Genomic DNA, 27,415 nt, shown 5'->3' with positions numbered 1-27,415 from the left:
AAACACTTTTATGTTAAAATACTGAGCAGATGTTTACCTTATCCCAATAAACATATGTTCAGTATTTTACCATAAAAGTGTTTGATTGTGAGGTTGCAACAGTGTTTTTCAACACTGTCTGCTCTCATTTTCTCGCACATTTGACCCTCTGATGTTCTGTCTAGCATTTTGTGGCTTTTAATGCCTCACAATCAAACACTTTTATGTTAAAGTACTAAACAGATGTTTACCTTATCCCAATAAACATCTGTTCAATATTTTAACATAAAAGTGTTTGATTGTGAGGTTGCAACAGTGTTTGTCAACACTGTCTGCTCTCATTTTCTCGCACATTTGACCCTCTGATGTTCTGTGTAGCATTTTGTGGCTTTTAATGCCTCACAATCAAACACTTTTATGTTAAAGTACTAAACAGATGTTTACCTTATCCCAATTAACATCTGTTCAGTATTTTAACATAAAAGTGTTTGATTGTGAGGTTGCAACAGTGTTTGTCAACACTGTCTGCTCTCATTTTCTCGCACATTTGACCCTCTGATGTTCTGTGTACCTACACTCTGTCCTCCTCCTGTCTAGGCCTGCTGTGTGTGTGTGTGTGTGTGTGTGTGTGTGTGTGTGTGTGTGTGTGTGTGTGTGTGTGTGTGTGTGTGTGTGTGTGTGTGTGTGTGTGTGTGTGTGTGTGTGTGTGTGTGTGTGTGTGTGTGTGTGTGTGTGTGTGTGTGTGTGTGTGTGTGTGTGTGTGTGTGTGTGTGTGTGTGTGTCCTCTTCCTGTCTACGACATCTTATATGTAATAGAAATGTGTAGGGTGTATGGTGTGTGGTCATTAAATATGTATTCTGATATATGTTCTTCACAGAAAATGAGCCAAAGTCAGTGAGTCTCAGTTTGAAAAATTAATTAATTGTATCATTTCTCTTTTAATAAAAAATGAAAACGGGTCCCACAGACCCGAACACCACCAAATTGCACACTGACAAAGACCTTGTCGAAACCGGTCTGTGTTTTGGTAGCGCCTGTGCAGTTTGCATTCAAATTCTAAGAAGGACACGGGTGTTGCTGGCCTTGTTTTTTTACGTTTTTTAACCACTGTTGGCGCTAAAATTAGAAAAGGGAAGAAATGCGAGACGTGACCGCGTCGAGGGGCTAGTGGAACATGACCGTGGAATGTAGCGTCTTTTAACGAGAACCTCCCGGAACATGCATGGCGATGATCCAGCACATCCAGGCCCAAAAGAGAGGCTTGAGCACGAGCTGAAACTTTTGGGTTGCCTAGCGACAGCCTCCGAACCGTCACGATTTGGAGGGTATCTGTGAAAGAGCAGGAGACGGAAAATCCCCGCTGAGGTGGTGGTGGTTCCAACCCTGGTGGACAACGAGCATAAACATTTGACCTCTGTGCAAGGCATCATCAGGAAGACACTCATTCACTGCTCAGTCATGTTATATCACCTGTGACATTTTGCCATCTTTTCAAACAGGCATTTAGAAGCAGTCCACACCAGAGCTGGTGGGCAGATTAAGGCCCGTTAAGCTTTTCAATCTGGCCCGCCGGGTATTCCCAAATAATTGTTTGTATATCTTTAAGATGTAAAGTGTAGCTGCCATTATGATGTGCAGTGATGTTTTCTAATGACCGTAAGTCTTGAACTATACTAAGTAGAGATGTCCGATAATATCGGTCTGCCGATATTATCGGCCGATAAATGCGTTAAAATGTAATATCGGAAATGATCGGTATCGTTTTTTTTATTATCAGTATCGATTTTTTTTTTGTTTTTTTGGGGTTTTTTTTTTTTTAATTTATTAAATCCACATAAAAAACACAAGATACACTTACAATTAGTGCACCAACCCAAAAAACCTCCCTCCCCCATTCACACAAAAGGGTTGTTTCTTTCTGTTATTAATATTCTGCTTCCTACATTATATATCAATATATATCAATACAGTCTGCAAGGGATACAGTCCGTAAGCACACATGATTGTGCGTGCTGCTGCTCCACTAATAGTACTAACCTTTAACAGTTAATTTGACTCATTTTCATTAATTACTAGTTTATATGTAACTGTTTTTATATTGTTTTACTTTCTTTTTTATTCAAGAAAATGTTTTTAATTTATTTATCTGATTTTATTTTTTTATTTTTTTTAAAAAGGACCTCATCTTCACCATACCTGGTTGTCCAATTTAGGCATAATAATGTGTTAATTCCACGACTGTATATATCGGTATCGGTTGATATCGGTATCGGTAATTAAGGGTTTGGTCAATATCGGAATATCGGATATCGGCAAAAAGCCATTATCGGACATCCCTAATTATTATTATTATTAAAAAAGCTGCATTTTCTTGAACATAACTCATTTTCTGTCAAGTAATCCAACAAATTCTCAAAGAAGTGAAGTGAATTATATTTTGTGGAGGGGGGCGTGGCCCGCGGGCCTGCAGCGGAGCGGGGTGTGCCAGGACCGGCCTGGAAGTCAGCGACAGGTGCGTAGATGGTCCACCTGGGCCTTGTTATCTAATCACCTGTCGCTCTGTATAAGCAGCAACCGGGAGGAGAGACATTGTTGCAGACTGTATTGATCTATATTGATATATAATGTATATATTGTGTTTTTTATGTTAATTTAATAAAACAAATAAAATAAAATAAAATTAATTTTACTCATTTTCATTAATTACTAGTTTCTATGTAACTGTTTTTATATTGTTTTACTTTCTTTTTTATTCAAGAAAATGTTTTTAATTTATTTATCTTATTTTATTTGATTAATTTTTTTAAAAAGTACCTTATCTTCACCATACCTGGTTGTCCAAATTAGGCATAATAATGTGTTAATTCCACGACTGTATATATCGGTTGATATCAGTATCGGTAATTAAAGAGTTGGACAATATCGGCATATCGGATATCGGCAAAAAGCCATTATCGGACATCCCTAATACTAAGTATTTCAATGGTTGGAATCTGCACTTTTGCATGATATTGTCATGATCCGTGGTCCGGATCATGTTTTGTGTTTTGTGTTAGTTTTGGACTCCTTTAGTTCCTGTTTGTGCAACCTCCTGAGTTTGTTACCATGGATACTTATTGTTTGCACCTGCCTCTTGTGTTCGGGACACTCACCTGTTGCTCATCAAGAGACATTATTTAAGCCAGTGGTGTCCAAAGTGCGGCCCGGGGGGCCATTTGCGGCCCGCAGATAATGTTTTACCGGCCCGCAGCACATCATTCTAAAAATACTAAAACGTTTTTTAAATGAAAGAGCAAATAGGTGAAATGCAATCAGAAAAAGTTGCATTGTTGAATCTAATAACACTTTTTTTTTTAAATAATTTATCAAAAAATAATAATGAATCAAAATCAATGTTGCTATGAATTATTGACTGATTTTAGGACAAAAAGGACATAAATACAAATAAAAAAATATGAAAATTATTTCTAAAAAATTCTTACTAATTATATATATATATATATATATATATATATATATATATATATATATATATATATATATATATATATATATATATATATATATATATATATATATATATATATATATATATATATAATTAGTATATATACTAATACTAATTATTATATTGATTGTTATTATGAATATACTAAACTAATTACATTATATTGTATATGAAGCTGATATAGAGATTTAAGTGTTGATTGTAAAAATTAAAAATGTAAAATTAAAAAAGCTAAAAAAAAAAAATGCATGACCTCTTTCAGTGGGGCACTTTTGGATCCCCAAGAATTTTATTGGAATTAAAAAATCAATTTTGCTATTAATTATTGACCTATTTAGGGATCCAATTACTTCACATCAAATATTCCGCTTTGAAAATATTTTTGGGAAAAATACTGTATATTTTATATTTTTGCCCCCAAAAAATAGGATTTTGACAAAAAGCTCATAAAATGTAAAAAAAAAAAAAAAAAAAGATATACAGTATATATACACTACCGTTCAAAAGTTTGGGGTCACCCAAATAATTTTGTGGAATAGCCTTTATTTCTAAGAACAAGAATAGACTGTCGAGTTTCAGATCAAAGTTCTCTTTTTCTAGCCATTTTGAGCGTTTAATTGACCCCACAAATGTGATGCTCCAGAAACTCAATCTGCTCAAAGGAAGGTCAGTTTTGTAGCTTCTGTAACGAGCTAAACTGTTTTCAGATGTGTGAACATGATTGCACAAGGGTTTTCTAATCATCAATTAGCCTTCTGAGCCAATGAGCAAACACATTGTACCATTAGAACACTGGAGTGATAGTTGCTGGAAATGGGCCTCTATACACCTATGTAGATATTGCACCAAAAACCAGACATTTGCAGCTAGAATAGTCATTTACCACATTAGCAATGTATAGAGTGTATTTCTTTAAAGTTAAGACTAGTTTAAAGTTATCTTCATTGAAAAATAAGGACATTTTAATGTGACCCCAAACTTTTGAACGGTAGTGTATGTATGTATATATATATATATATATATATATATATATATATATATATATATATATATATATATATATATATATATATATATATATATATATATATATATATATATATATATATATATATATATATATATATATATATATATATATATATATATATATATATATATATATATACATATATATATATATATATATATATATATATATATATATATATATATATATATATATATATATATATATATACATATATATATGTATATATATATATGTATATATATATATATATATATATATATTTGAAGTTGATCGAACTTCAAATATGAAGTTGAATTAGAGATTCAAGCGTTTAATAAATAATATATGACTTATTTTTAACCTTTTTTAAGACTGAACCCCTTCTGGGTCCCTAGGACCTAACTTGAGGGAGGCCCAAAGGTTAAAAAAAAAAAGTGTATATTGTATAGGTTTTGAAAATGAAATTATATCAAAATGGCCCCCGCGTGCTTTGATTTTTCAGTGTGCGGCCCTCAGCGGTAAAAGTTTGGACACCCCTGATTTAAGCCTGCCTTTGCCAGTCAGTCGGTCTGGCTTCTTTGTTTGCTTCATGCTCGCGTCACGTACGTTTTGCTTGTCCCCCAGCCTATGCTAAGTTTAGTTTCGAGTGCGATTGGTTTTCTGTTTTTTGTACCTCTTGAGTGTTTTTTGAGAATTAAATGATGTTCCTACCTGCAAGTCCTGTCCTGAGTCGTCCGTTTGCAACCATACCGTGACAGATATACTAGTTACTATGGTCATCTAATTAGTTACTATGGTCATCTAATTAGTTACTCAGTGGCCTAGTGGTTAGAGTGTCCGCCCTGAGATCGGTAGGTCGTGAGTTCAAACCCCGGCCGAGTCATACCAAAGACTATAAAAATGGGACCCGTTACCTCCCTATTATTCCCGGGCGCGGCCACCGCTGCTCCTCACTGCTCCCCTCACCTCCCAGGGGGTGATCAAGGGTGATGGGTCGAATGCAGAGTATATAATTTCGCCACACCTCGTGTGTGTGTGACAATCATTGGTACTTTAACCTTAACTAATTAGTTACTATGGTCATCTAATTAGTTACTATGGTAACCTAATTAGTTACTATGGTCATCTATTTGGTTACTATGGACATCTAATTGGTTACTATGGTAATCTAATTAGTTACTATGGTCATCTAATTAGTTATTATGGTCATCTAATTAGTTACTATGGTAACATAATTATTTACTATGGTCATCTAATTACTTACTACGGTCATCTAATTATTTACTATGGTCATCTAATTAGTTTTTTTTGTACCCTTCACGTTCATATTTTGCTGTGTTTGTTGCGTTTCGCTTGATTGTAAAATATGTGGATGGAAAGGGGGGTGTGATGTTCATATGTTGTCAATATTCAATGTTTTATCGGTCATAGTTAATATTGTAAATCCCACATTCTTTATTTTCATGTACATTCTGGGTGTCTCATCCAGTAAAAAAAAAAAAACGTAAAATTCCATGCCGTTTTTTTAAGGTGGTCTGTCATAATGTTTTTTAGCATTCAATCAGACATTATTGCGAGGTTTTGTATTAGCGTTGCTAAAAATCAGATATAACCGCCCCCAGACACATCTTTTTCCTCTAAATTTGGCCCCCCGTGGCAAAATAATTGCCCAAGCCTGCGCTCAAGATGCAAAAAATGCTTACTTCAAGAAGTTGTTGTCATGTAGGACAGTGGTCCCCAACCACCGGACCAATTGGTACCGGGCCGCACAAAAAATGTAAAAAAAAAAAAAAAAAAATTTTTAAAAATAAAAAAAATAAAAATTAAATCAACATAAAAAACACAATATATACATTATATATTCTCGCACATTTGACCCTCTGATGTTCTGTCTAGCATTTTGTGGCTTTTAATGCCTCACAAAAAATGTAAAAAAAAAAAAAAAAAAATTTAAAAAAAAAATTAAATCAACATAAAAAACACAATATATACATTATATATCAATATAGATCAATACAGTCTGCAGGGATACAGTCCGTAAGCAGACATGATTGTATTTCTTTATGGGGAAAAAAAAAAAAAAAAAAAAAAATTCAGGTGTCGGTTGATATCGGAATCGGTAATAAAGAGTTGGACAATATCGGATATCGGCAAAAAAGCCATTATCGGACATCTCTAATAAATATGTAACAACACGCAAACCTTTAGTAAATTAGGCCCTAAGTCATTATTTAAGGACTAAAGAATAATTCCCCTGCTGTCTTAATTGAATTGTTATTTTACTGACCTACCTAGCGCTGTGAATGCAGACAAAGGAAAAAAATACCCACCTGTCTTGGTGAACATCTGTGGTTAATCTGCAGAATATTGAGGAAAAAAACCACTTTATAATATGCATATTCAGGAATTACCACATGCTGTTGGTACTGTTATATTCGTACATTCCTTTAATGTAATTCCATCCGCTTGAAACTGGCCCCCGCCTGCCAGACGTGCTTCATCCTGATTATCCTAACTAATTGCAGAGTGTGTAAAAATGAATTTAAAAAATATATCATGGAAATGTTCTCACTCCGGCAGGATGTGGCTCTGCCGCTTCCACGGCAACATTAAACTCCACGTACTGAGTGAGTCATAGCTGCAGTACACATGTAAGCGTGTGTCACCAATTCCTTCCACGCAGCTTTGATGTTTATTTGCCACGGACCCCAGAAAAAGCACCGCTGGGCTCCTGCACTACACACACACAACCCCACTTTAGTTCCTGTGTTGACATGTTTTAAAGGCCTACTGAAAGCCACTACTAGCGACCACACAGTCTGATAGTTTATATATCAATGATGAAATCTTAACATTGCAACACATGCCAATACGGCCGGGTTAACTTATAAAGTGACATTTTAAATTTCCCGCCACACTTCCGGTTGAAAAACTCCTTTGGATATGATTTATGCGCGTGACGTCACGAAATCCACGGAAGTGGTTGGACCCCATCGGACCCGATACAAAAACCTCTTGTTTTCTTCGACAAAATTCCAAAGTATTCTGGACATCTGTGTTGGTGAATCTTTTGCAATTTGTTTAATAAACAATGGAGGCTGCAAAGAAGAACGTTGTAGGTGGGATCGGTGTATTAGCGGCTAAGTACAATACTTACAGCAACACAACAAGGACTACTTACTACGCCTAGCCGATGCTTGCCGCCAAACCCACGGGTGAAGTCCTTCGTCCTTCCGTCGATCGCTGGAACGCAGGTGAGCACGGCTGTTGATGGGAAGATGAGGGCTGGCTGGCGTAGGTGGAGCGCTAATGTTTTTATCATAGTTCTGTGAGGTCCGGTTGCTAAGTTGCTAAATTAGCCTTAGCGTCGTTAGCAACAGCATTGTTAAGCCTTACCAGGCTGAGGATTTTTAACCGTGTAGTTACATGTCCATGGTTTAATAGTATTGTTGGTCTTCTGTCTATCCTTGCAGTCAGGGGTTTATTTCTTTTGTTTCTATCTGCATTTGAGAACGATGCTATCACGCTAGCTCAGTAGCTAAGTGTGTCACCGATGTATTGCCGTGGAGATAAAAGTCACTGTGAATGTCCATTTCGCGTGCTCGACTCTCATTTTCAAGAGGATATAGTATCCGAGGTGGTTTAAAATACAAATCCGTGATCCACAATAGAAAAAGGAGAGAGTGTGGAATCCAATGAGCCAGCTTGTACCTAAGTTACGGTCAGAGCGAAAAAAGATACGTCCTCTCTCGTCCTTCACTCTAACGTTCCTCATCTACGAATCTTTCATCCTCGCTCAAATTAATGGGGTAACCGTCGCTTTGTCGCTCCGAATCTCTCTCGCTCCATTGTAAACAACGGGGGATTGTGAGGAATACTAGCTCCTGTGACGTCACGCTACTTCCGGTACGGGCAAGGCTTTTTTTTTATCAGCGAGCAAAAGTTGCGAACTTTATCGTCGATGTTCTCTACTAAATCCTTTCAGCAAAAATATGGCAATATCGCGAAATGATCAAGTATGACACATAGAATGGATCTGCTATCCCCGTTTAAATAAAAACAATTCATTTCAGTAGGCCTTTAAGAAGCAACTGTGTCAAATATTCTCACTTTTCAAAGGTAACGATTGTCGTACTGTCCGGAAGGTAATACTCCAACAAGTATGTGCAAGGGGCAAGGCTCATGATGATTACCGAAACTCTGTATAAGGCGGGGGTCAGCAACCCACGGCTCTAGAGCCACATGCGGCTCTTTATTATCGATATTTCTGTCTTGCCTCTGGTGAGGGCGGTCAAATTTTTTCCCGCTCCCTCTTCTCCCAGCTTGCTCTCTTTGTTTTTGTCTGACCTTTTTTGAAGCCTCTTTCTTTGCGCTGTCCTCAAATCTAAACATCCGACATTGGAAATGATCAGCTGGACTCTCGACGCAATTGACAAAATCTGAAAAGGAAAATTGAATTGAATTTGAGAGCACCCGCATGGACGGATAGAACAGACAAGTCATTGTTTTGTCTGCTCGCGGAAAACAAACATCCTAATCTACGATTTGACTCCCTCGAATGGCCGTGACGCTGTGAACAACAGGACCAGGCTGTTCTGAAAGACACCCCCGAGGACACCTCAATGATGGACGCTTTTGACCTCCCTCCCTCCTCAACGACACCTGGAGTCGAACTTTTGCAGATCGGCCTCAGTCTATAAAAACATTACATCATCACACCCAACACAATGGGCATATACATACACACACACCCCCTCCCCCACCCCACGCCTTCACCCCCGCTTGTTTTCCCCTGATGGTCGGATGGCAGCGCTTCATAGCAGCAGTCGACCTCCAGGGCCCCAGCAGCAGTCGACCTCCAGGGCCCCAACTCCCCGCCCCTCTGTTGCGAGTTTGTCGTGATTAAATGTAACGTGTTTATGTGTGCATGGCATGGAGTTTTTTTCCCACTCCAGACTAGACCCCCTTTGGAGCCCAGTCTAGATTGTATTTTTTTACTCATCTTCTTCCCCAGCTTTTTTACTTTTTCTTATCTTTTACGGGGCGCCTTATGGCGACCCATCAGCGTTCCTGTTCTGTAACCCTGTACACTGTTTGTTTGTCTAATCTTGAACGGGTTTGTGCTGAAAACTAAAGTTTCGTTGTACTTGTGCAATGACAATAAAGACCTATCTGACCTATCTTAGCGGCACCCTAGTGGCTCCATGGAGCTTTTTTCAAAAATGAATGGAAATGGGGAAAAAAATGGGGCGAAAAATATGTTTTTTGTTGTAATATAGTTTCTGTAGGAGGATAAACATGAAACAAACTTCCCTAATTGTTAGAAAGCCCGCTGTTTAATATGTTTGTGTGTAGAGATGTCCGATAATGGCTTTTTTTGCCAATATCCGATATTCAAATATTGTCCAACTCTTAATCACCGATTCCGATATCAGTGCCTTTAATGTTTATTGGCGCTCTGTACTTCTCCCTATGTCCGTGTACACAGCGGCGTTTTAAAAAGTCATCAATTTTACTTATTGAAACCGATACCAATAATTTTGAAACCGATACCGATAATTTTCGATTTTACATTTTAAAGCATTTATTGGCCGATAATATCGGCAGTCCGATATTATCGGACATCTCTATTTGTGTGTATGCTTCACTGATGACACTATTTGTTTACTTACTAGTAGGGATGTCCGATAATGGCTTTTTGCCGATATCCCGATATTGTCCATCTCTTTAATTACCGATACCGATATCAACCGATACCGATATATACAGTCGTGGAATTAACACGTTATTATGCCTAATTTGGACAACCAGGTATGGTGAAGATAAGGTACTTTTTTTTTTAAAATGAATCAAATAAAATAAGATAAATAAATTAAAAACATTTTCTTGAATAAAAAAGAAAGTAAAACAATATAAAAACAGTTACATATAAACTAGTAATTAATGAAAATGAGTAAAATTAACTGTTAAAGGTTAGTACTATTAGTGGACCAGCAGCACGCACAATCATGTGTGCTTACGGACTGTATCCCTTGCAGACTGTATTGATATATATTGATATATAATGTAGGAATCAGAATATTGATAACAGAAAGAATCAACCCTTTTGTGTGAATGAGTGTAAATGGGGTGGGTTGGTGGATTTAATAAAAAAAAAAAACTAAAAAAAAAAACGATACTGATAAAAAAAAATACCGATACCGATCATTTCCGATATTACATTTTAACGCATTTATCATCTCTACTTACTAGTAAAAGACAAGTTGTCTTGTATGCTCACTATTTTATTTAAGGACAAACTTGTTATAATAAACAAATGTTTCATGCACCCTAAGATTTTTTTGTTAAAATAAAGCCAATAATGCCATTTTTTGTGGTTCCCTTTATTTAGAAAAGTGTCGGAAAGTACCGAAAATGATCGAAATACATTCTGGTGCCGGTACCGGTACCAACATTTTGGTATGGGGACAACACTAACGTACACAGATACAACAAACATAACACAGTTGCTAGCTATTCTTGGTTTAACTAGTATCACCTGATTAGTCCTTTTTTCTTATATCCCACACCACAAACAAAGTAATAAAAGTGTATATAATGATTCTTGCTAGAGATGTCCGATAATGGCTTTTTTTGGCCGATATCCGATATTGTCCAACTCTTAATTACCGATACCGATATCAACCGATATCGATATATACAGTCGTGGAATGAACACATTATTATGCCTAATTTTGTTGTGGTGCCCCGCTGGATGCATTAAACAATCTAACAAGGTTTTCCAAAATAAATCAACTCAAGTTATGGCACTGCCATATTTATTATTGAAGTCACAAAGTGCATTATTTTTTTTTCAACATGCCTCAAAACAGCAGCTTGGAATTTTTGGACATGCATGAGGAGGTTGAGGTGTGGGTAGGAGGGAGGTGTATATTGTAGCGTCCCGGAAGAGTTAGTGCTGCTAGGGGTTCTGGGTATTTGTTCTGTTGTGTTTATGTTGTGTTACGGTGCGGATGTTCTCCCGAAATGTGTTTGTCATTCCTGTTTGGCGTGGGTTCACAGTGTGGCGCGTATTTGTAACAGTGTTAAAGTTGTTTACGCGTCCACCCTCAGTGTGACCTGTATGGCTGTTGACCAAGTATGCGTTGCATTCACTTGTGTGTGTGAAAAGCCGTAGATATTACGTGATTAGGTTTATTGGCGCTCTGTACTTCCGATACCAATCATTTTGAGTGAATCCTTGAGCAAGACACTTCACCCTTCCTCCTGATGGGTCGTGGTTAGCGCCTTGCATGGCAGCTCCCGCCATCGGTGTGTGAATGTGTGTGTGAATGGGTGAATGTGGAAATAGTGTCAAAGTCAGTACCTTGAAGGTAGAAAAGCGCTATACAAGTATAAGCCACATTAAGCCATATTCTAACAATTCCTTCTATGTCCCTCGCAGACTGAGTGCTTCAACTACATCCGCTTCCTCCAGAGCTACAACCACACACACCTCTACACCTGTGGCACCTATGCCTTCCAACCCAAATGCACCTATGTGGTAAGTGTCCATGAGGAGGACACACCAGTGGGCCAGATGAATGTGTGAAAGTTCATGATTGATGTGATTGCATTTTTAACCTTGTTTCACATTTGGCAGAAAACGATTAAACTACTTGTTACTGTGCGTGTGTGTGTGTGTGTGTGTGTGTGTGTGTGTGTGTGTGTGTGTGTGTGTGTGTGTGTGTGTGTGTGTGTGTGTGTGTGTGTGTGTGTGTGTGTGTGTGTGTGTGTGTGTGTGTGTGTGTGTGTGTGTGTGTGTCCACAGAATGCAGATTATTTCACTCTCAGCACAAGTCCCCTGGAAGATGGGAAGGGTAAATGTCCATATGACCCTGCCAAGGGCCACACTGGCATAATAGTTGGTGAGTAGTACCCTGTGTGTGTGTGTGTGTGTGTCTACCCTTCTTGAGGCATCAACAAGGAAAAGTAGCTTCCATATGAGGAGGTGTGAACAAGTGATGACATAAATCATGGTCCCAATAACATTGCATGTAATAGAGAATGTCTCATTTGCACCCCTGGTGGTGAAATCTATCAAAATGAGGGCGGTCCCAAAAAGGAGGGATTTTTCAAATTGACTGTGTGTCGCTTTTAAAATTGCTCCCCCTCTGGTGAACATATGAAATAACAAGTGTGCGTGAGAAATTGAAATGCGCCCCCATGGGCCAACATTAGTTATTTTTAGATGAATATGTATATAGAGACATACTGTAATAACTTGAAGTAAATAATGAAGATTAAAAACAAAAAAATAAATAAAAATGTACTAAAATCTTACCTTTTTTATATTTACATACTATTAAAATTACAAACAAATAATACATAAATAAACTAAAAGCAGTCTTTTGCTCACAATGTGTCGACTTTTTTCTTATAAAACTGGGAACAATTTCTCATATTCTTTCTGTTTCTGTAATATTGCAATATTTTCACGTAAAATTATTACTTTTTTATGTAAAATTATTACGTTTTAATGCAAAATGGTGACATTTGTCAAATAAAATTCTGACTTTTATCACGATATTTCAAATTTTTTGGTTGTTCTTGTAAAATAGTGACATTTGTTGAATAAAATTATGAATTTTGTCATTTGTCATTTTGCCAAGTAAAATTCCGATTATTATTATAATAAGGCCAATATTTAAAGTTTTCTTATAAAATTGTGACTTTTTTCGAGTAGAATTACGACTCTTTCTCTCTGGCCAACATATGAAATAACAAGTGTGTGGAAGAAATTGAAATTTGGCCAAAATTAATTTAAAAAATTTAAATATATATATAGAGACATACTGTAATAACTTGAAGTAAATAATGAAGATTAAAAACCAATTACAAACCAAAAATTAAATTTAAAAAAAAGTACTAAAATCTTACCTTTTTTATATTTACATAGTATTAAAATTACAACAACAAAAAAATGAATAAAAAATAAATAAACTAAAAGCAGTCTTTTGCTCACAATGTGTCGACTTTTTTCTTATAAAATTGGGAACAATTTCTCATATTCTTTCTGTTTCTGTAATATTGCAATATTTTCTCATAAAATTATTACTTTTTAATGCAAAATGGTGACATTTGTCATATAAAATTCTGACTTCTTATCACAATATTGCCAATTTTTTGGTTGTTTTTGTAAAATAGTGACATTTTTTGATTAAAATTATGACTTTTGTCATCATTTTGCCAAGTGAAATTCCAATTATTATTATAATATTGTCAATATTTACAGTTTTCTTATAAAATTGTGACTTTTTTCGAGTAGAATTACGACTCTTTCTCTCTGGCCAACATATGAAATAACAAGTGTGTGGAAGAAATTGAAATGCGCCCCGCTTTGGCCAAAATTAATTTAAAAAATTTAACAAAAATATGTATATCGAGACATATTGTAATAACTTGAAGTAAATAATGAAGATTAAAAACCAATTATAAAACAAAAAAAAAACAAAAAAAGAATTTACTAAAATCTAACCTTTTTTTGTTTGTGTTAAAATTACAAACAAACAAAAAATGAATAAAAAATAAATAAACTAAAAGCAGTCTTTTGCTCAAAATGCGTCAACTTTTTTCTTATAAAACTGGGAGCAATTTCTCATATTCTTTCTGTTTCTGTAATATTGCAATATTCTCTCGTAAAATACTTACCGTATTTTCCGCACTATAAGGCGCACCGGATTATAAGGCGCACCTTCAATGAATGGCCTATTCTAAAACGTTGTTCATATATAAGGCGCACCGCATTATAAGGCGCATAGAATAGACGCTACAGTAGAGGCTGGGTTTACGTTATGCATCCCATAGTTGCGAGACCTGTTGTAGCTCAATATTGGTCCATATATTAAGACGCACCGGATTATAAGGCGCACTGTCAGCTTTTGAGAAAAATGGAAGTTTTTATGCGCCTTATAGTGCGGAAAATACGGTAATTTTATGTAAAATTATTACTTTTTAATGCAAAATGGTGGCATTTGTCATATAAAATTCTGACTTGTTATCACAATATTGCCAATTTTTTGGTTGTTTTTGTAAAATAGTGACATTTGTTGATTAAAATTATGACTTTTGTCATCATTTTGCCAAGTGAAATTCCAATTATTATTATAATATTGCCAATATTTACAGTTTTCTTATAAAATTGTGACTTTTGTCGAGTAGAATTACGACTCTTTCTCTCTGGCCAACATATGAAATAACAAGTGTGTGGAAGAAATTGAAATGCGCCCCGCTTTGGCCAAAATTAATTTAAAAAATGTAACAAAAATATGTATATCGAGACATACTGTAATAACTTGAAGTAAATAATGAAGATTAAAAAACAATCACAAACCAAAAATTCAAATAAAATAAAATAAAATTTACTAAAATCTTACTTTTTTTATATTTACATAGTATTAAAATTACAAACAAAAAAAATGAATAAAAAATAAATAAACTAAGAGCAGTCTTTTGCTCACAATGTGTCGACTTTTTTCTTAAAAAAACTGGGAACAATTTCTCATATTCTTTCTGTTTCTGTAATATTGCAATATTTTCTCATAAAATACTTACTTTTTTATGTAAAATTATTACTTTTTAATGCAAAATGGTGACAGTTGTCATATAAAATTCTGACTTTTATCACATTATTGCCAATTTTTTGGTTGTTTTTGTAAAATAGTGACATTTGTTGAGTAAAATTATGACTTTTTTCATCATTTTGCCAAGTAAAATTCAGATTATTATTATAATATTGCCAATATTTACAGTTTTCTTATAAAATTGTGACTTTTGTCGAGTAGAATTACGACTCTTTCTCTCTGGCCAACATATGAAATAACAAGTGTGTGGAAGAAATTGAAATGCGCCCCACTTTGGCCAAAATTAATTTAAAAAATTTAACAAAAATATGTATATCGAGACATACTGTAATAACTTGAAGTAAATAATGAAGATTAAAAACCAATTACAAACAAAAAATTCAATAAATAATAATTGACTTCAATCTTACCTTTTTTATATTTGCATAGTATGTATATAATATTGATGTTGTAAATACAAATCTTTATATATCTACAAAAGGTGGTCCTAAAGATGATTTTTCGGAGGTCTCAAGAAGGTAAAAAATATAAGCGTGTGTGTGTGTGTGCTTGTGTGCGTGTATGTGTGTGTGTGTGTGTAAGTATAAAGAGTTGGATTGACACAATAAGAAATGCTTTGATGCTAATTATATTGATTCAACTTTTTTTCCAAACGGTGGCTAAAAAAATTACCGTATTTTCCGGACAATAGGGCGCCTCGGATTACAAGGCCCACTGCCGATGAATGGTCTATTTTCGATCTTTTTTCATATATAAGGCGCACCGGATTATAGGGCGCATTAAAAGGGGTCTTTTTTTTTTTTTTTTTCTAAATTTAAAACATAAAATGTTGTGATCATTTAATTATTTTGCAAATGTGCTTCTAGTTGGTATGATCATAATAAAACACAGGCTTCAGACTTTATACAAATAATATTGTTTTTAATAACTAAAAGTAACAATAAGGCGCACTGTCGAGTTTTGAGAAGAAAAAAAGGATTGTAAGTGCGCCTTATAGTCCTGAAAATATGGTAGGTGCCACACAGATTGTAACCTTTTGTTTTTATTTGTTTTTAATTTCTTACTTTTTAACTTTGACCTCATTTAGGGCTCCCGAGCCTGAGTCAGACTTCTGAAGGCAGTCTACACGCATCGCGTATGTGTGACTGCCATCTACTGACCACACTTATCATTTCACCCTGTACCAAATAATATAATATATAATATAAATTCATTATAATTTAATTCAAAATATATAATTTGAGGTCGGTAAGCACAACCAAAATTATTCCGTACATTAGTCGCACCGCGTTATAAGGCGCACTGTTGAGTTTTGAGAAAATGAAAGGATTTTAAGTGCGCCTTGTAGTCAGAAAAATACGGTACTAACGAATAGTTTGGTACCACAGTTCTCGCTCCATATGCTGTTTTGGCCAGGTGGTCATAGTAAATTGCTTGTCAATGGACTTACCTGGTAATACTGTCAGGTTCAAACACTGATGACATCTATTAAACAGACAAGGAATCATGCAGAGACAGAGTTCAATTTAGCTCATGAGGAGAACGCATGGAGCTGCACACTTAGTCACAGTCTCGCCCTACGCTCTAAGGCAGTGGTCCCCAACCACCGGGCCACGGCCCGGTACCGGTCCGCGGACCGATTGGTACCGGGCCGCACAAAAAACAAAAAAATAATTGTTTTTTTGTTGTTGTTTTTTTACTTAAAATAACATAAAAACACAATATATACACTATATATCAATATATATCAATACAGTCTGCAGGGATACAGTCCGTAAGCACACATGATTGTATTTCCCGGTCCGCGGGACAAATTTTCACGCGTTGACCGGTCCGCAGCTACAAAAAGGTTGGGGACCACTGCTCTAATGTACAGCTCCCGCGTCCCTCTCTATTTATTCAGGAGTTCCCTAGTCAACATCACTGAGGCCGCCTCTAAAAGGAGTGGTCACACATATCATGCAAAGCAGGTCCAGTACGCACAATATGTGACGGAATGTGCTGGGGGCCTTGTGATTTCGCCTTGTCTCTGCTTCGTCTGCGTGCTGTCGTCTTATCTGCGTTGAGGTCCTTGAAGTCCTTGGCTGTTAGCGGGCTAAAACAAAGATAACATCTGCGGCTGAGGCCACCCCTCAGACAAGAAGTTTTGTCCTTGCACAGATAGAAAAAATACAGCTTGAGCACAATAGCTAATAACTATAGCAACGGACTTTAAACATACTAAAGTTGTGTGATAAAATATAGCCTCTAAAAGGAGTGGTCACACATATCATGCAAACAGTACGCACAATACGTGACGGAATGTGCTGGGGGCCTTGTGATTTCGCCTTGTCTGTGCTTCGTCTGCGTGCTGTCGTCTTATCTGCGTTGAGGTCCTTGAAGTCCTTGGCTGTTAGCGGGCTAAAACAAAGATAACATCTGCGGCTGAGGCCACCCCTCAGACAAGAAGTTTTGTCCTTGCACAGATGGAAAAAATACAGCTTGAGCACAATAGCTAATAACTATAGCAACGGACTTTAAACATACTAAAGTTGTGTGATAAAATATAGCCTCTAAAAGGAGTGGTCACACATATCATGCAAACAGTACGCACAATACGTGACGGAATGTGCTGGGGGCCTTGTGATTTCGCCTTGTCTCTGCTTCGTCTGCGTGCTGTCGTCTTATCTGCGTTGAGGTCCTTGAAGTCCTTGGCTGTTAGCGGGCTAAAACAAAGATAACATCTGCAGCTGAGGCCACCCCTCAGACAAGAAGTTTTGTCCTTGCACAGATAGAATAAATACAGCTTTAGCACAATAGCTAATAACTATAGAAACGGACTTTAAACATACTAAAGTTGTGTGATAAAATATAGCCTCTAAAAGGAGTGGTCACACATATCATGCAAACAGTACGCACAATATGTGACGGAATGTGCTGGGGGCCTTGAGATTTCGCCTTGTCTCTGCTTCGTCTGCGTGCTGTCGTCTTATCTGCGTTGAGGTCCTTGAAGTCCTTGGCTTTTAGCGGGCTAAAACAAAGATAACATCTGCGGCTGAGGCCACCCCTCAGACAAGAAGTTTTGTCCTTGCACAGATAGAAAAAATACAGCTTGAGCACAATAGCTAATAACTATAGCAACGGACTTTAAACATACTAAAGTTGTGTGATAAAATATAGCCTCTAAAAGGAGTGGTCATACATATCATGCAAACAGTGCGCACAATACGTGACGGAATGTGCTGGGGGCCTTGTGATTTCACCTTGTCTCTGCTTCGTCTGTGTGCTGTCGTCTTATCTGTGTTGAGGTCCTTGAAGTCCTTGGCTGTTAGCGGGCTAAAACAAAGATAACATCTGCGGCTGAGGCCACCCCTCAGACAAGAAGTTTTGTCCTTGCACAGATAGAAAAAATACAGCTTGAGCACAATAGCTAATAACTATAGAAACGGACTTTAAACATACTAAAGTTGTGTGATAAAATATAGCCTCTAAAAGGAGTGGTCACACATATCATACAAACAGTACGCACACTACGTGACGGAATGTGCTGGAGGCCTTGAGATTTCGCCTTGTCTCTGCTTCGTCTGCGTGCTGTCGTCTTATCTGCGTTGAGGTCCTTGAAGTCCTTGGCTGTTAGCGGGCTAAAACAAAGATAACATCTGCGGCTGAGGCCACCCCTCAGACAAGAAGTTTTGTCCTTGCACAGATAGAAAAAATACAGCTTGAGCACAATAGCTAATAACTATAGCAACGGACTTTAAACATACTAAAGTTGTGTGATAAAATATAGCCTCTAAAAGGAGTGGTCACACATATCATGCAAACAGTACGCACAATACGTGACGGAATGTGCTGGGGGCCTTGTGATTTCGCCTTGTCTCTGCTTCGTCTGCGTGCTGTTGTCTTATCTGCGTTGAGGTCCTTGAAGTCCTTGGCCGTTAGCGGGCTAAAACAAAGATAACATCTGCGGCTGAGGCCACCCCTCAGACAAGAAGTTTTGTCCTTGCACAGATAGAAAAAATACAGCTTGAGCACAATAGCTAATAACTATAGAAACGGACTTTAAACATACTAAAGTTGTGTGATAAAATATAGCCTCTAAAAGGAGTGGTCACACATATCATGCAAACAGTACGCACAATACGTGACGGAATGTGCTGGAGGCCTTGAGATTTCGCCTTGTCTCTGCTTCGTCTGCGTGCTGTCGTCTTATCTGCGTTGAGGTCCTTGAAGTCCTTGGCTGTTAGCGGGCTAAAACAAAGATAACATCTGCGGCTGAGGCCACCCCTCAGACAAGAAGTTTTGTCCTTGCACAGATAGAAAAAATACAGCTTGAGCACAATAGCTAATAACTATAGCAACGGACTTTAAACATTCTAAAGTTGTGTGATAAAATATAGCCTCTAAAAGGAGTGGTCACACATATCATGCAAACAGTACGCACAATACGTGACGGAATGTGCTGGGGGCCTTGTGATTTCGCCTTCTCTCTGCTTCGTCTGCGTGCTGTCGTCTTATCTGCGTTGAGGTCCTTGAAGTCCTGGGCTGTTAGCGGGCTAAAACAAAGATAACATCTGCGGCTGAGGCCACCCCTCAGACAAGAAGTTTTGTCCTTGCACAGATAGAAAAAATACAGCTTGAGCACAATAGCTAATAACTATAGAAACGGACTTTAAACATACTAAAGTTGTGTGATAAAATATAGCCTCTAAAAGGAGTGGTCACACATGTCATGCAAACAGTACGCACAATACATGACGGAATGTGCTGGGGGCCTTGTGATTTCGCCTTGTCTCTGCTTCGTCTGCGTGCTGTCGTCTTATCTGCGTTGAGGTCCTTGAAGTCCTGGGCTGTTAGCGGGCTAAAACAAAGATAACATCTGCGGCTGAGGCCACCCCTCAGACAAGAAGTTTTGTCCTTGCACAGATAGAATAAATACAGCTTGAGCAAAATAGCTAATAACTATAGAAACGGACTTTAAACATACTAAAGTTGTGTGATAAAATATAGCCTCTAAAAGGAGTGGTCACACATATCATGCAAAGCAGGTCCAGTACGCACAATATGTGACGGAATGTGCTGGGGGCCTTGTGATTTCGCCTTGTCTCTGCTTCGTCTGCGTGCTGTCGTCTTATCTGCGTTGAGGTCCTTGAAGTCCTGGGCTGTTAGCGGGCTAAAACAAAGATAACATCTGCGGCTGAGGCCACCCCTCAGACAAGAAGTTTTGTCCTTGCACAGATGGAAAAAATACAGCTTGAGCACAATAGCTAATAACGATAGCAACGGACTTTAAACATACTAAAGTTGTGTGATAAAATATAGCCTCTAAAAGGAGTGGTCACACATATCATGCAAACAGTATGCACAATACGTGACGGAATGTGCTGGGGGCCTTGTGATTTCGCCTTGTCTCTGCTTCGTCTGCGTGCTGTCGTCTTATCTGCGTTGAGGTCCTTGAAGTCCTTGGCTGTTAGCGGGCTAAAACAAAGATAACATCTGCGGCTGAGGCCACCCCTCAGACAAGAAGTTTTGTCCTTGCACAGATGGAAAAAATACAGCTTGAGCACAATAGCTAATAACTATAGCAACGGACTTTAAACATACTAAAGTTGTGTGATAATATATACATGATTATTCTAACAAATATAAAAAATTTAATTTAGGGTTTAGTACATGAAAAAATAAGCTCAGCCATGACTGATATTTTGCAATATAAAAAGACAAACACAACCTTGAATTAAATAGCATTTTCCTCGTAAATTGTCCCTAATCCTTTGTTAAAAATTGGGCAAACTGTAAAAAAAAATGTCTTGTTATTCCGTCTCGGCTGCATTTTGAATGGAAAAAGCAACATGATTCCTAGTTCTAACAGGGGCATAAAAAGCATAAATCAGATCTTTTCAAACTACTCCTGCAGGTGTTCACATGTGTTTTGTTGCCATGCAGTTGCACGGCAGGTCCAGGAGTGCAATTTTTTAATTGCGCGTTCCATTCGGTCCATAACTGCACGGCTTAATTCAAGCCACAGATGCCCAGTCGCCGCTTGCGTTCCCCCACTGGACTGTTGACCTTGGTTATTTTAGCTTGAGTTTAAATTAAGCCCAAAGTTTGTTTTTGTGTTGGTACAGACAAGGAGCTGTACTCCGCCACACTCAACAACTTCCTGGGAACTGAGCCAGTCATACAAAGAAACCTGGGCCAACAGCACTACAGCATGAAGACGGAATACTTGCCTGCCTGGCTCAATGGTAAGTCAATTAGGGGGGTGACACAGAAAAACACTTGGTATTGAAACACCCAAAAGGGAATGTTTTTGATGAAAAAAAAATAAAAATAAAATGTTCCATCTTAACGCTATTAAGAAGGTTCATATTCATTTCATTAAATTAATAGTCATGTTAAAAAATGATAACACACCACAGTGACTGTAAATGGCATGTTTGGCGACCCCTGTGGGTTGTGCTCAAAATGTACAAGTCAACTTTTTCAAGTTGACTTGTTTCTACCGCTTGTCCCTTTTGGGGTGGCAGGGGGTGCCAGTCTTGCTCCAAATTTACATACATACTGTATGCTTGTCGGTCCCCTAAAATGAAATGGAAAATAATACATGTTAATAAAATATAATGTAATAAAAGAATTATAAAAATAAATATTTATATATATATATATTTACATATTTTGTTTCATACATATATATATATATATATATATATATATATATATATATATATATATATATATATATATATATATATATATTTTATTTTTATTTTATTTTTATTTTTATATATATATATATATTTTATATATGTATAAAAATATATATATATAAAAAATATATATGTATGTATAAATAAATGTATGAAATAAAATATATATATATTATATATATATATATATATATATATATATATATATTTATTTTTATAATTTTTTATGAATGTAATAAAAAATTATAAAAATAAATATTTATATATATATTTACATATTTTGTTTCATACTCTTATATATATATATATATATATGTATATATATATATGTATATATATATATATAAATATATGTATATATATATATATATATATATAAAATATATATATATGTATATATAAATAAATGTATGAAATAATATATATATATATATATATATATATATATATATATATATATATATATATATATATATATATATTTATATATATATATATATATATATATATATATTTATATATATATATATATATATATTTATATATATACATATTTATTTTTATAATTTTTTATTAATGTAATAAAAAATTATAAAAATAAATATTTATATATATATTTACATATTTTGTTTCATACATTTATATATATATACATATATTTATATATATATATATATATATATATATATATATATATATATACATATTTTCATATATATATATATATATATATATATACATAAATATATATACATACATATATATATATACAGTATATATATATATATATATATATATATATATATATATATATATATATATATATATATATATATATATATATATATATATATATATATATATATATACATACATATATATATATATATATATATATATATATATATATATATATATATATATATATATATTAGAGGTGTCCGATAATTTTGGCCGATAAATGCTTTAAAATGTAATATCGGAAATTATCGGTATCGGTTTCAACCTCCCGATTTTCCCGGGAGACTCCCGAATTTCAGTGCCCCTCCCGAAAATCTCCCGGGGCAACAATTCTCCCAAATTTCTCCCGATTTCCACCCGGACAATAATATTGGGGGCGTGCCTTAAAGGCATAGCCTTTAGCGTCCTCTACAACCTGTCGTCACGTCCGCTTTTCCTCCATACAAACAGCGTGCCGGCCCAGCCACATAATATATGCGGCTTTTGCACACACACAAGTGAATGCAACGCATACTTGGTCAACAGCCATACAGGTCACACTGATGGTGGCGTATAAACAACTTTAACACTGTTACAAATATGCGCCACACTGTGAACCCACACCAAACAAGAATGACAAAACACATTTCGGATGAACATCCGCACCGTAACCAGGGGCGCCGAAAAGGGGGGGTAAAGGAGACGGATTCTAGGGGCCCATGATGGAAGGGGGGCCCAGAGAGGCCCCTAATGATGATGAAATTATAATACAGAAAAAATAATGACACTAAGTTATTAACTAACATATAATCACACATGTTTTATTTTCCATGTCCTGGTAACAATACCTTTATTTGTTTTGGAAGCATCAACACCTGCAGGGCCCTCCCTTCCCCCCTCTATTTACGTAAAATGGTTCAGTCCGACTGGATCAGCCACAGCGGGCAAAGCGGAGGAGACAGCAGTATGCCTCAAAAATCAGGCAGCCAATAAAGAAAGGAAAAGAAAATAAGAGAGGAGAAGGAGTTGAAGGGTCGACAATATGTCACCCAATATTTCCAAAAAAAGGTGGTTTTGTTAGTTGTGGTGGAAAGTTATGCATATTAACTTTGTCCCTGTCTGTGGTAATAAGCTAGCTCACTTTTCTCACCATGTTAGCTCAAGAAAACTCTGGATTTTTACATTTTACTGCTATATTAGTTAAATAATCCATCCAGTCAAGCTGTTCTTACTCAATAATAGTTGATCTCCCCTCTGTCAAAATGATGCCTCATTCTGAACAGAGTCAAGTGCAGCAGCAGCAGAAAATACCATTACTCAAAAATACCATTAAAATGCATAATTGTATGTAAAATAGCATCAAAAAATGTTGCTGCTGTGTTGGGGGCCCTGTAAAGATTCTTTTCATGGGGCTCAAAATCCCTAGCGGCGCCCCTGACCGTAACACAACATAAACTCAACAGAACAAATACCCAGAACTAGGGATGTATATATATATATATAAAATATATATATATATAAAAAAATATATATATGTATATATAAATAAATGTATGAAATAAAATATATATATATAATATATATGTATATATATTAATATATATATATACATATTTATTTTTATATTTTTTTATTAATGTAATAAAAAATTATAAAAATAAATATTTCTATATATATATTTACATATTTTGTTTCATACATTTATATATATATAAATTTATTTTATATATATATATATATATATATATATATATATATATATATATATATATATATACATATTTTCATATATATGCAGTATATATATTAGAGGTGTCCGATAATTTTGGCTGATAAATGCGTTAAAATGTAATATCGGAAATTATCGGTATCGGTTTTTTTATTATCTGTACCTTTTTTTTTTGTTTGTTTGTTGTTGTTTTTTTATTTATTTTTTTTTATTAAATCAACATAAAAAACACAAGATACACTTACAATTAGTGCACCGACCCAAAAAACCTCCCTCCCCCCATTTCTTTCTGTTATCAATATTCCGGTTCCTACATTATATATCAATATATATCAATACAGTCTGCAAGGGATACAGTCCGTAAGCACACATGATTGTGCGTGCTGCTGGTCCACTAATAGTACTAACCTTTAACAGTTAATTTGACTCATTTTCATTAATTGCTAGTTTCTATGTAACTGTTTTTATATTGTTTTACTTTCTTTTTTATTCAAGAAAATGTTTTTAATTTAGTTATCTTATTTTATTTTATTTTTTTTAAAAGTACCTTATCTTCACCATACATGGTTGTCCAAATTAGGCATAATAATGTGTTAATTCCACGACTGCATATATCGGTTGATATCGGTATCGGTTGATATCGGTATCAACCGATACCGATACCCCCCCACCCCCCATTGAGGCCATTAAATTCCAAGTTATTAATTATTTGTATAAAAAAAAAAAAAAAAGTTTCTCAGTTCGAACATTAAATATTTTGTCTTTGCAGTCTTTTCAATTGAATATAAGTTGAAAAGGATTTGCAAATCATTGCATTCTGTTTTTATTTACCATTTACACAACGTGCCGACTTCACTGGTTTTGGGTTTTGTCAAATAAATTAGACTGGCAGCCTTTCCCGTTTTCTGGTCACACCTTTTTTAATTGATAAAACAACAACACTGACTGATTGTTATCTTTGGAAGGAGGGAAATGAAGAAGAAAGCAATTATAATTGGTGATAAAAGGGCAGATATTGAGGGTGACTATGAGCAAAGAGGTACAGGCGGCTACCGAGGCATAAAAGGGGGGAAACCTCATCTAAAAGCATCAAATTGGCTTGGGGTTTCATCATCGTGCTTTAGTTTCACCATGGTAGCTTAATGTGCTGCTGTGGAAGTGCCCATGTTATACATAATGGAACTGGGATAGTAGCCTGGTAATGGAATTTATTAGAATGAAGAAATAATTGAAAAGATAAATAGGACTGTATAGAGAATAAATGAGGGAGAAGACATAGCGCTATGAAGGGGCGATGGGGAGAAACATCAAACCTTACAGACTGAGATTGTGTGTGTGTGTTTTGTGCAGAACCAGACTTCGTGGCTTCGGCCTTGGTTCGAGAAAGCGGCGGCAGTAAAGAAGGAGACGACGACAAAATCTACTTCTTCTTTAGCGAGCGGGCGTTGGAGCTGGACTGTGACACTGAGGTCACCGTGGCCAGAGTGGCTCGCGTCTGCAAGGTAACCTCACACTTCCATATTATCTGCAGCTATTTTCTGTGGCTCAGTCAAAAAAAAAGATACCAAACCATAACAAATCTGATAACAGGTAACACATGCATATCTGTGAACTCTTAAGGAGTAGGGATGATGTTCGAAACCGGTTCTCCCGGTTGTTCGATAAGAAAAGAACCGTTCGATAAGAAAAGAACCGATTCCATGGACTCGAATCCCTTTTTGAGAACCGGTTCCCGTTATCGAGGCCACTATAGTAAAGAAAAAGAGTTGGTTCTTTATTCGAATCCCGTCCCACAAGAAATGCCCTGTGGGACATCACAAGAAATGACGTAGCTCAGTCATTAGACTGAGCTACGTCATTTCCTGTGATGTCACAAAAGCAGCAAAAATAATGGACCGGAAAAAAAGGCCTCAAGGCATGGCTATTCACCTATAGTGATCACAGAGACAGGTTGTTTTTGTGTTACTGTATATATTTGTTTTTCTGAAAAATACCACTTAATATACTTTGGGTAACAACAGTCAATATTTATTTTATTTTTTTAGGGGGGTAACAGTCAATATTTATTAATTTTTTTTAATTTTTTTTTCCTATTAAATAAAAGTGAGCTTTTGTTAAACCAAATATTGTGTTTTTTCCCATATACAACAACCTATCTGGATTCGATAAGAGAATCGATAAGGAATCGGTTTGATAAGAGGATTCGATAATGGGCTCGAACTCGATAATTTCCTATCAAACATCATCCCTACTAAGGAGTACTTTTATTGCATAAAACGTCAATTAATAGGTACACATGTATATCTGTGAACTCTTAAGGAGTAGGGATGATGTTCGAAACCGATTCTCCCGGTTGTTCGATAAGAAAAGAACCATTCGATAAGAAAAGAACCGATTCCATGGACTCGAATCCCTTTTTGAGAACCGGTTCCCGTTATCGAGGCCACTATAGTAAAGAAAAAGAGTTGGTTCTTTATTCGAATCCCTGGGAACGAATCCCGTCCCACAAGAAATGCCCTGTGGGACATCACAGGAAATGACGTAGCTCAGTCATTAGACTGATGTTCGAAACCGGTTCTCCCGGTTGTTCGATAAGAAAAGAACCGTTCGATAAGAAAAGAACCGATTCCATGGACTCGAATCCCTTTTTGAGAACCGGTTCCCGTTATCGAGGTCACTATAGTAAAGAAAAAGAGTTGGTTCTTTATTCGAATCCCTGGGAACGAATCCCGTCCCACAAGAAATGCCCTGTGGGACATCACAGGAAATGACTGAGCTACGTCATTTCCTGTGATGTCACAAAAGCAGCAAAAATAATGGACTGGAAAAAAGGCCTCAAGGCATGGCTATTCACCTATAGTGATCACAGAGACAGGTTGTTTTTGTGTATACCTGTGAACTCTAAGGAGTACTTTTATTGCATAAAACGTCAATTAATAGGTACACATGTATATCTGTGAACTCTAAGGAGTACTTTTTATTGCATAAAACGTCAATTAATAAACACGTTCTATATTATGCTGTTTATAGAGCAATTTTCGGAGAAGCGTAATCTGTAATCTTACCTTTATTTATGGATTTTGAAGTGTATCTGAAATACACAAGATTTTATTATAATGTTGTCAGCTAAGTAAACTCAATGTCTAACTACAAAA

At 35.9% G+C, this 27,415-nt stretch overlaps 1 protein-coding gene across 2 annotated transcripts in view; it reads left to right on the top strand.

Moving 5' to 3' along the window:
* The window catches only part of LOC133652640 (semaphorin-4C-like), a 317,761-nt gene that overhangs the window by 273,100 nt on the left and 17,246 nt on the right, over positions 1–27,415 (top strand). For both annotated transcript variants that reach the window (XM_062051606.1, XM_062051607.1), the window contains 4 exons: positions 11,945–12,043; positions 12,311–12,407; positions 21,230–21,349; positions 25,611–25,762. In XM_062051606.1, coding sequence (XP_061907590.1) covers positions 11,945–12,043; positions 12,311–12,407; positions 21,230–21,349; positions 25,611–25,762 — 468 coding nt within the window. The remainder of the gene's footprint in view (positions 1–11,944; positions 12,044–12,310; positions 12,408–21,229; positions 21,350–25,610; positions 25,763–27,415) is intronic.

Source organism: Entelurus aequoreus, linkage group LG06 (genome assembly GCF_033978785.1).
Source record: "Entelurus aequoreus isolate RoL-2023_Sb linkage group LG06, RoL_Eaeq_v1.1, whole genome shotgun sequence".
NCBI classification, from domain to species: Eukaryota; Metazoa; Chordata; class Actinopteri; order Syngnathiformes; family Syngnathidae; genus Entelurus; species Entelurus aequoreus.
Note: the sequence above shows the minus strand (reverse complement) of the source record. Positions and strands in the feature narration are given on the sequence as shown.